This window comes from Lytechinus variegatus, chromosome 10 (assembly GCF_018143015.1).
Source record: "Lytechinus variegatus isolate NC3 chromosome 10, Lvar_3.0, whole genome shotgun sequence".
In the NCBI taxonomy this organism is placed as follows: Eukaryota; Metazoa; Echinodermata; class Echinoidea; order Temnopleuroida; family Toxopneustidae; genus Lytechinus; species Lytechinus variegatus.
Genome location: NC_054749.1, coordinates 28257299 through 28269307, shown reverse-complemented (window position 1 = coordinate 28269307; position 12009 = coordinate 28257299). Strand labels below are relative to the sequence as shown.

Here is a 12009-nt window from a genome sequence, read left to right as displayed (position 1 = left end):
AACCACTAGACCATGGCGCCCCCATGCCGCTGATGATGTGAATACACTTCTGAATTATGAGATAAAGGCCGAAGGTGGCATTTAATCGGCAACAAGTCTTGAAAAAACTTTGGCAAATTGGAAACACCGCTAGCTTGCATTATAGGATATATTATGTCCCTAGGGTTTATCGTCCATTAGTTAAATGTGGTCATCAAGATATCTCCGCCTTGAGAGCGGTAGTGAAAATAGATACACTTTCTGTGGTAATTCAGCCATGACATTGTTTTAACCACAAAGAATATGTCCTCAAATAAATGACAGGACAGAGTGCAACAGAGTACAGATTTCAATGTTTTATTTATCGATTTGAAATAATGATCAGAAACATATCTTTGTTTTTGATATCCTTTTTTTTTCTCTTGTGTCAATTTACACACAATACAAGTTGTTGGATTTCTGGCTTGTATTGATGCAATAGATGTAGATTTTGTGAATATTTGTAATAAAGAATATCATCCCCGGAAGTGGGAGAGTGATGTAATCTTTAAAAAGGAACTCATTACTTTATGAAATGATATTGTCATTTTTTTCAGGTCCAAAAACTTGAATTACAAAATATTACTGTGGAAATCATGATATCAAAGTATCTTTTTAAATAGTGCATACTGAAAATTCTGTATGCACTATTTAAAACAAAACAGAAAACGGGAGACTCCATGTTATATTAGAGAGTTTTTGCATTGAGACGCAGAACACTTTAGAAAATGCTTTGGAAATTCCCCATCAAATGACAGTGAACAGCCAGAAAGTTTTTGTCGAAAATTGTTGAACTGGGACATAAGTTTTGGAGCTGACGAAAAATTGAAAATTTGTGGTTTGTGCAGGATCCAGGACGAAACGGCTGTTTTGATTCATCAATTTACAGGAAAGACTTCTTAGTTGCTCTTTGTCTTGAACGGCATTCGACTACCGGTATACATTTCCTCTATTCCTGAAAGCATCCTGCGTACTGGTGCAAAATCTCCGTAATATTTGAAAGTTAAACCAAATTAGTGCTTGGTCAAAACTTGGGCACTCTTATGTTTCCTTTAATCTATAATGCATACATTTAGTAGCAAGATAGTATACGCCTCTTCTCCTCTATAGTCATGCATAAAGCACACTCATAAAGAGTGGAATAGTGTTATATTCACAATTAGAATGCACTTGTATCAAACAAGTAGTATAGTTTGAAGCTTACGTTCACTCCTTTCAATTTTTAGCTCATCCGGCCCAAAGGGCCAAATTAGCTTATGCCGTGGCGTTCGTCGTCTGTCCACAATTTCAAAATGCTTCTTCTTTGCCATTTCAAGTCTGATGATTTCAATTCTGTTTGCTTTATATGATAGCACTAGGTGGGGGATTCAAAACTTCTATACAAATAATTTTGAAATTCATGAAATATGCTATTTATGTGCATTTTTCAAAATTCACAAAAAATGTTTCTTCTTCTTTATTTGTTGTCCGATTTTGAATTTTTTGCTTCCATCTGGTAGAGCTTCATGTGATGCACCAAACTTTTACACAGAATTTTGAAATTTTGACCAGAACAATTTTTGTCTCACCTGCGAAGCAAAGTGAGACTATAGGCGCCGCTTTTCCGACGGCGGCGGCAACGGCGGTGGCGGCGTCAACATCAAATCTTAACCTGAGGTTAAGTTTTTGAAATGACGTCATAACTTAGAAAGTATATGGACCTAGTTAATAAAACTTGGCCATAAGGTTAATCAAGTATTACTGAACATCCTATTAGAGTTTCATGTCACATGACCAAGGTCAAAGGTCATTTAGGGTCAATGAACTTAGACCATGTTGGAGGAATCAACATCGAAATCTTAACCTGAGGTTAAGTTTTTGAAATGTCATCATAACTTAGAAAATATATGGACCTAGTTCATGAAACTTGGACATTAGGTTAATCAAGTATCACTGAACATCCTACATGAGTTTCACGTCACATGACCAAGGTCAAAGGTCATTTAGGCTCAATGAACTTTGGCCGAATTGGGGATATCTGTTGAATTCCCATCATAACTTTGAAAGTTTATGGATCTGATTCATGAAACTTGGACACAATAGTAATCAAGCATCACTGAAAATTTTGTGCAAGTTTCAGGTCTCATGATAAAGGTCAAAGGTCATTTAGGGTCAATGAACTTTTGCCGAATCAGGGGTATCTGTTGAATTACCATCATAACTTTGAAAGTTTATTGGTCTAGTTCATTAAACTTGGACATTAGAGTAATCAAGTATCACTAAACATCCTGTGCGCGTTTCAGGTCACATGACCAAGGTCAAAGGTCAATGAACTTTGGCCGAATTGGGTGTATCTGTTGAATTACCATCATAACTTTGAAAGTTTATGGATCTGATTCATGGAACTTGTACATAAGAGTAATCAAGTATCACTGAACATCCTGTTCCAGTTTCAGGTCACATGATCAAGGTCAAAGGTCATGTAAGGTCAATGAACTTTGGCCATGTCGGGGTTTTTTGTTGAATAACCATCATATCTCTCTAAGTTTATTGGTCTAGTTCATAAAAAGTGGACATAAGAGTAACCATGTATCACTGAACATCTTGTGCGAGTTAGAGGAGTATTCAAAGTCAGCACTGCTGCTATATTGAACCGCGTGATGCAGGTGAGACGGCCAGAGGCATTCCACTTGTTATGCTTATTTATGCGTATTTTTAAAAATTCACATAAAATGCTTTTTCTTCTTCAATTGTTGACTGATTTTGATTTTTTTCTTCCATCTGGTAGAACGTCATGAGGTTCACCAAACTTCTACACAGAATTTTGAAATTCTCAGTAGAAAATTGTTTATGCTAATTTATGCAAAATTTATTCATAAATCACAGAAAATGCCTCTTCTTTATTTGTTGACAGATTTTGATTTTTTTCTTCCATCTGGTAGAGCTGCATGAGGTACACCAAACTTGTACACAAAATTTTGAAATTTTGTCTAGAAATTTATTTGCGCTAATTTATGCAAAATTTATTCATAAAATCACAAAAAAGTTTTTTCTTCTTCATTTGTTGATTAATTTCAATTTTGTTTGGTTTATATGATAGCTCGAGGTGGTGATACAAAATTTCAATACAGAATTTTGAAACTCATTGAATATGCTAATTTATTCCTATATTTTCAAAACTCACAAAAATTGTTTATTTTTTGATTGATTTAGATTATTTTTGTTTTATCTGAGAGCTACATGATGTTCACCAAGGTTCTACACAGAGTTTAGTCATTTGGACTAGAAAATTATTTATGCTTAATTTATATGAAATTTATTCATAGCTCACGAAAAAATGCTTCTGTCATTTCTTCATCAATTTCAATTCTACAGAGTGAGTCAGAAAAAATGTCCCACTTTTGTAAAGTTGAATTGTTTAAAATATGAATATTTAATCATTAGTTTCATGATATGTCTTGATAGAGGTATCCTCCAAGTACATTCAGGTACCATTTTCATTTGATCCCGTGCACGCATGACTGAACATCGGACAATCTTTAGAAGACTGTCAGATCTCACTTGCGCCAAGTTACTGGGTGATGAATAAAATAGTGTTTTAGACAAAGACAGTCAGACAGACAGACTGGCATGCTCACACACACACACACACCCACACACACACACACAACACACATGGTATAGCTGGTTCATAATTTTCTCTTTTCTGATTAAGCATTGATTTTTAGCAAGATCGCTGAATGTTTAAGTGACAATTCCCGACAATCTTTCCCTTTAAAACACATTCACTACCACCATCATATCATCATCATCATCCTCATTGTCATCATCTTGATCTTGATCTTCATCATCATCATCAAGTGCACATAAATCCAATATGCTGGTTATGTCTTTTGTTGGTTAACAATGAGAGTTTACAATGGATGTCTGTGTTTTTGTTGCACTTGCCTATAAAAGGGCTTGCCTGATTTGGCAGCAGTCACTTGAGCCTCTTTTTACAGTAGCAAAAGTACAGGAATCATGGTTCTTCCTCAATTCACACCACAACATAGGTCATTTATGGTCCCAAAGTATGCAAGGACTCAGAGTGTAGCAGTTGTTTTGCAAGGGTTTCGCCGCCGTTACCCAGATGTTTGGTGTCCCAGCAGTTGTTTGTGTTTTTATTCACCGACTCTTGCAGTTGTGTGCTTGTGTGTGTGTGTGTGCGTGTGCTTGTGGGTGCATGTTTGAGTGGGTGTGCGTGTGTTTCAGTCTGTCGGACTGTCTTTGTTCAAAAGAGTGTTTTATTCCCCACCCTGTAACTTGGCGCAAGTGAGATCTGACAGTCTTCTAAAAATTGTCCGCTGTTCAGTCATGCGTGCAGGGGATCAAATGAAAAAGGTACCTGAATGTACTGGGAGGATACCTCTATCAAGAAATATCATGAAACTAATGATTAAATATTCATATTTTAAACAATTCAACTTTACAAAAGTGGGACATTTTTTCTGACTCACTCTGTTTATCCTCTATTTATGTCACCAATATAATTCACTACAGTGTCAACTAGGCTGAAAATGAAATAGTGTTAAATTCGTTGCGAGATGCCGGATGAGCTCCACATCATTGATCTGCTAGTTCTTTCTCAAATTGAATATTTGGCCACAGGACGCTTTTGAAACAGGATAGAAATACTAGTCAATTGACATTGATTTGATATTATTCCTCAAGCTTAAAAAAAGATACTTTTAATGGTGGCCAACCAAGTCACAAAAACTTAAGTACAAATTGTAATCCATTCATGCAATATTGAAAATATTCTTCTTGCTTCCAGGAGTATGTGGATAGTATGACATCAGGTTGTTATTGTTTGGGATACATTATACCATTGCCCAAGGAAATTCCATATTGTGGTTACATGTACATTGCTTATGACATGTATGATGTTTTTCTGTGTCTTATGAAAGTGGAGTCATTAATGTGCATACCTCATACATGTACATTTTAAAATCCAACTCAATTCATTTTTATTTCTATAATAAAAAAATACATAGACGAGGGGTGACTGAAAGTTTTGAGCCTAACATAGAAAGGATTATGATAAAAGTCTAAATTTGGGCCATAAAATATTTCACACTTCTTAATTCTACCCACCTAATGACAAGAAAAAATACATGTGGTGGGTCATAGGAAGCACATAATCGCTTGTATAAATTAGCTCGAAACAAAAATCAAATAAATGTAGAATTAGCACAAAAAATAACAATACAATCATCATATGATAAAGAAAAATAGTAAAGTAACACCCACCCCCTTACCTGATTCATTTACCTGATTCATTTGGCACACATTTTTTATTCATACATTCAAACACTTGGGTGGTCATTTATTGGATTCTGTTCAAACTCATTTTGAGATTGTTACCACTACTGGTATTCATCTTTAATGTATGCAGTGTTCTGGAACATGATGTTAAGATGTTGATAGTGACCTTGTTTAATTCAGTGAGTAGACTCCAATTGAAAGGGGTATAGAATTTGAATGTTTCAGCCATTTTGAAATGAAAGGTTTTTGAAAATGTGGATCATAAAGCTCTTTGAATAGAGCAATTCATATGCTGGTAATTGTATATTTTTTTACTCCCACATTTCATACAATGAATCATTCATGAAGGCCACTTCCTTGAAAGCATTAGTGGTCAATGTATGTATGCCTGGGGGATGCCGGCTCGAACTGTAATCATGTTACAGTATAAACTATTAAACAATGTATGCTTTTGTCTATGTTCTAGCAAATTCACTTATAAAGTGATAGATGCACATAATTATCTTTATTGCATTTAGAGCATATACAAGTAATCATCCTTATTGCTTTTAATGATAAATTATAAGGCTCATAGGGGGGGTCTCAGAAAACTGCACATTACCTAGAGTTTGCCTTTCTGTATTTTAAACAAACTAAAATTGGATTCTTGCTGAGCGTTCTGGAAATAATGAGAAGCAAATAAATGCAGTCGTAATTTGCTCTCCAGATCCCATTTTTCAAAACAAAAAATAACGCTTGATAATGGACTATATACCGTGTTGCCTCCCAACTCTGAATATTACCATCGGAATTATCACAAGCACCCTCCATGAATAATTTAAAATCAACCTTGAAAAATATCAATTCTAATACTTGCAAGCAGATAACAACCTGTTTTAGTGCACTAAACTTATTGCTCATCAAATGATTATATTTTTAATTGCATTGTTATTTTCTTGCACACTTCATGTCATCAGAAGTCTCAAAGAGCTCTTCAATAATGCTCTGTAATTTCTGCAAACTGAATAGCTTTAGCAGTGCACTGTTAAAATGCTTTGACTTAAAGGCATAATTTCCTCTATGCTTTGTGTACATGTACCTCATTTAGGTCAAGTGCAACATATGTTGCAGTTACATTTCCCCTACTGCGGCCGTACGGTGAGTCGAAAACAGCCATTTTATTCATTTTTATTAAAACCATCTTCATGTACATGTATATATGTAGCTGGTAAATTTTTATTTTTAAACAGCTGTTTTCGACTCACCGTATAGCCACCAAAGGGGAAATGTGACTGCGCCATTACTCTTGGTGATTTTTTTTTTCCCTTTGTATTTTTTTTGGGGGGGGTTGGGAGAGTGGGTTAATGGTTGGGGATCAAGATTAAAGGAGTGATGTAGGGTATGATCTTATTTTTCTAGATTTTTATTTTTATTTTGAGAATCCCATAAGTTTCATCCCCATCAGAGTATTCATAAAGTTGATTGTGATTTATAATTGACATTGTGCAGTAGTACCCCCGATCATGTTCTTTATAGTCAAGGGAAAGAGACACGAGAATGTACATGTAAATCAGTGATCAATGACATGTATTTCAAGTATCACATCCATGAAATAGATGTGGGTTGATGAACCATCTTTCCATGTTTATTTGTGTCTTATTCCTTTAGGAGTGATGATATTCATTCCCTTTCAAGTGCATACCCACTGGAATTGGCTATAATGAGAAATGTCTCGGTTGCCGTGAAATAACTCTTTTCACATAGATCAGATTTTTAGCAGGTCTTGTGCTTCAGTGAGAGAAAGAAAGAGAGATTAGTATAGAGAAGTGGAGGATATTTACATTATATTGGATGGCTCAGAATGGAAGACCAGAAATATTCCAAGAGTTTGGGAAAATATTCTACGAACCCTCTCCCCCCCCTAATATTTCTGTTGATATCTTTTTTTTTCTTGTCAATTTTGTTTCCTGCATCCGCCCTAAATTCAGGTGGACCCCCCCCCCCCTAAAATTTGTGGCTTCCGCCGCCAATGCAGACAATGTCCCATATGAACATTTCCATGTATCATTTCAAATACATGTATGAACTCTAAGATCTGAATAGGTTAACTTTTTGCACATGAAAGAATACCTTTGCTGGGATAAAAAGATAAAAGAATTCATTTAATAATCCTTGCTCTGAACCTTTCAAATCAGTCTGACATGCAGAAAAGGACTATATTATTTTTTATCACAATTTCATACATCTGTTTATATTTTAATAGGTGGTTTTCTATGCCCTCACCAAAGGATTTCATCGTTCCAGCTCTGTCTATGACAGCTTGTGATATGCTGCAGAGTCTGAAAGAAAGACTACATCTGTTGAGAGAGCAGCTTTCACCCACTCTCTTTGATAGGCTATGGCAGGATATCTCAGGCAAGCTCAACAAGTTTTTATTTCAAGAGGTGAGCTTTTTTCTCTTATTCAGGCAATGTTCAATGTATATAGTTGAAATCTTCTCAGATCTAAGGATTAATTTCCATATAATCATGTTTGCTTTTATTTAATGAATCTTTTACTGATTATATATAATTCCTATAAGATATACTTCGTTCTTTTTAATGAGGGAAAACACCCATGCACATCTACCATAATTCCTTTAGATTTTCCACTCTAGCTGTGTGTAAATGATTTAATGATTATATATAATTCCTATAAGATATACTTCGTTCTTTTAAATGAGGGAAAACACCCATGCACATCAACATAATTCCTTTAGATTTTTCACTCTATATGATGACAACAAAGTTGAATTTGTGAAATTGGTTGAATTCAGACTCATTTTGTTTTTTATTTAGCTGTCTGTTCCCAATAAACTTGGTTCAACTCAAATAGTCAACTAGGGGTTTGTTCACAATATATATTCAGAGGTCATCTTGACTAACCAGTTTAATAAAAATTGATCAACTCAGATTCAGTTTGATATGACTAGGGGTCTTTTAATAATATTACATATAATTTGTATAGCGTCTTTTCCATTTTGATTAACTGCTCAAGGCGCTTAAGAGAGTAAGACATAAAAGTAAAGAGAACTAAGAGAAGTACAAAAAAGGGCAAATTTAAAAATGAGGAAAAATGACTGTCTTCAAACCTAGTACCTGCTGGTGAACAAAAGCAATTTTAGGTTGCCCTTAAAGGATGTTGCAGAGTTTGAGTTCTTCAGCTCCTGTGGTAGTGAATTCCACAGGGCTGGTCCGGCATGAGCAAAGGCTCGATCGCCCCAGGATTTTTTAGATAGTGGGATATGCAAGAGATTGGGATGATCGCAGTGTGCGTGCAGGTTGATAGTTGTGTATAAGAGATTTGTTGTAATCGGGTGCGGATCCATTGATATGATAAACCAAAAGTTGAATTTTGAAAACTATGCGATCCTTTATGGGCAACCAATGGAGGTCTTTAAGAACAGGAGTGATGTGATCATGTTTATTTGACAGAGAAACAATGCGAGCTGCTGAATTCTGAAGTTTTTGAAGTCGGGTAATTTTGGAGTTATATTTTGACTAACCAACCCAATTATGAAGGATCAGATCAGATTCATATTTATTTGAAAAATGTGCCTGTTCCCATTTTATCCATAGGTTATTTTGACTAACCAGTTCAATGAAGGTGGATCAACCCAACTTCATTTTGATATGACAAGGGGTCTATTCCCACTGTTTGGAGAATTCACACAGCGGCCAGAGAACTTCTTTAAAGAGTAAGTCCTGCTACAGTCATTTTGTCTTAAGAGAGAAAATGTGTTCTGACTCCCGGGCCCCGTCTTACAAAGAGTTGCGATTATTATTATTATTATTATTATTTGTTTGGCGTCACCTGTGCCTGGGAGGCGAAAAGCGAACTGAATCACTCTGACCCGCAGGTCTCTCCTCCCGATATAACTGATTGGGGGGAGTGCAGGTGGACCACTACACCGGGGTTTCCCCCTACTCTTATACGAATAGTGCAGTGGGTTCTTAACATGCAAAGGTGGTGACTCTCCTCTACACGGGGCCTCCATTCCATTGATTAATCCAATCAATTGCAACTATGGAAAGCCAGCAAAGTCACCATATAAAATGCATGATTATTTTTCAAATAATTCTATATATATGAATGTATGTCCATAAATTCATTGATTTCTTGACAATTTGGCGTGATCTCCTTCGTTTGCAAAGGACATTTTGCAAATTTCCTGGAGAAAAATGATGACACTGATGAATTTCCATAGTTACGATTGATTTGATCAATCATAACTCTTTGTAAGACGGGCCCCAGGATAACAAAGTAATGTTTAAAATAATATCCATGATGATGCAATGAGTGGCCAAGCAGTCTTCATATTTCTCCTTTTTTCCCCAAAAAAGTATGAAAGACTGCCAAGTTCTTTTTTGCACTTTCTCTGAAATGCTCAAATTTTACACAAATTTTTATCTTGTAATGCACATTTATGTCTATCAAAAAGTCTGATATTGCTGTATTTAGTATGGTTTTTCAAATATTTTATACTGCCGTATGATTTTACACGCATTGGAGTACAAAATATTTTATTTAATTCGCAGATGTTGGCAGGTCTAGACTTGAATTATATATTAGATTACTTTAATGCTTTTTTTGTTTCACATGAAATAGAATGCTTGGAAATGTTGATATTTGAAAAGAAAGGATTGAATCTGCATTTTTTTTATAAAACATGATCTAGGTTTTGTAAAAAACCCTATTTCCGGATATAACCATTGCAATAATAATGATTAAAATGGATAAAGAAGACTGGCCAAATAAGAATTCTACAATTGTTTAAATCATTTATTTGTAATATTATTGAGCTTGACTAGTGCTCTACATTATTAAGATATTTCTATTTGCTCATGGCTTTTTGCAAATATTTAATTGACTTGTGTATATGCAAGTCATACATTGTTGCACTTCCCCAAAAATAAATCTTAACTTTGAATTCCGCTTTAGATATTGCACCTTGAAAGGTGAAGGAAAACAATGTTTAAATTGAATTCAAGATTGACATTTGAAGGCTGTATTAGGTTTATAAAGTGTTTCACATTTGGAGAGTAATCCTTGATATGGGGATTTGATTATTGCATTGCTTGTGACATTGGGTGTTGTTCAAGTATGGATTTATTATTAAGGGAAACCTTGTGAACCTGAAGACAGGAAGAGTGAGAAAGAATAAGGAACAGGGAGACAGAGAGGGGTCGAAGCGGACAGAGGGGGGGGGGGGGGGGTGGAGGAGTGAGAGAGAGAGAGAGTGTTAGGCAGAGAGAGCATTCAGGGAGACATGACATGAACTACTATTAGGTCCATATACTTTCTAAGCTATGTTGACATTTGGTTAAGGTTTTGATGTTGTTCCCCAACATGGTCTAAGTTCATTGACCCAAAATGACCTTTGACCTTGGTCATGTGACCTGGTTAAGGTTTCAATGTTGACGAGCACTATCGCTGCTGCCTCCGCCGGAAAAGTGGCACCTATAGTCTCCCTCTGCTATGCAACAGATAAAAGTCATTTTCATATATGATACAAAAAGACATTTGAAAGAGATCAAAAGAAAGAGAGAGATAGAGGTGGGGAGATGAGGATATGGGGAATGTATATCATATATATGTATAATCAATAAATGAATAATGAATGATACTTCACATTTCTCTCAAATAAAATAAAGAATGAAGTGACATACAGACAGACAAGTTCATGGTTAGGATAGAAAAAGAAACTGAGAGAGGGGTTACTGGAGGGAGAGACAGAGAGAGAGAGATACAAGAAAAGAGAAACTGAGAATGTATAGAAGCAGAGACAGATAGACTGAATATTGTTTTAAACTATATGTAGTTTTCAATTATTTTGGGAGTTCTACTTGTACACCATAAGCCAGGGGTGTGAGAGTTCAGATTTTTATCTGATTTCAAATTTTTGTTTTGTTTTGATTTTCAGCTTAATTTAAGCTTTTTTTGCTTTCCTCTGTACAAAAAGAATGAGAGCTCGTTCTATTTGAGACTTTTTCACCACTCCTCAGCTTTTTTCAGATCTTTTTGTTTATGACCACTCAAATCCCTGCCATAAGCTTTCAACACTAGCAAAATTAAGATCCCAGATATGAATAATTGAATATCATGATGGTTGTAGATTCAATTGTGTTTAACTGTCACAACTAGGCTTTTGGGTGTTTGTGTGGTCTAACACAATACCAAATAAATGTACTTTCAATTAAATCTCCACAAAAAATATTTTGAATTGGTTCAGAGTTCTAGATTAGATTGAACTTTTTAGAAAGGGGAAGTTCACCCCGACCATATTTGGTTTTGATAAAAGCAGAAAAATTAGAGCCAAATGTTGGTGAAGGTTGATGAAAGTGTATCAAAGAATGTTGAATAGAGTTATGTTGGGGTTTTTTTTATACATATGTTCGCAGCTCCCCCAAATATATAACATAACTTCCCTAAATTTTTTTTTAAATTTGAACATGATGAATGGAAATATTTTTGTTAAAGAAGAGGGTACGAAATGATGTGGGTAATGGTATATCCACTGTGCAAAGTAAAATTTCTACTCTTATTGAAACTAATTAATTTTTATCAGGGTGAATTTTCCCCTTGAAGTCTGCCTTTCAAAAGCAACCCCCAAAGAAAATGATTAAATTAGAAAATAGGGGATCCACAACATAGTTGATTTTATTAGAACCAGAATTCACAACATAGTTG

General features: G+C 35.2%; 1 protein-coding gene across 1 annotated transcript in view; it reads left to right on the top strand.

Annotated features, from left to right (window-relative positions):
* LOC121422362 (RAD50-interacting protein 1-like) overlaps positions 1-9049 on the top strand; it is a 58388-nt gene extending 49339 nt beyond the window's left edge. The window contains exons 12-13 of the mRNA XM_041617354.1: positions 7544-7724; positions 8898-9049. Of these exons, the coding sequence (XP_041473288.1) occupies positions 7544-7724; positions 8898-9020 (304 nt within the window). The 3' untranslated portion in view covers positions 9021-9049. The remainder of the gene's footprint in view (positions 1-7543; positions 7725-8897) is intronic.
* Positions 9050-12009: the final 2960 nt, after the last annotated feature.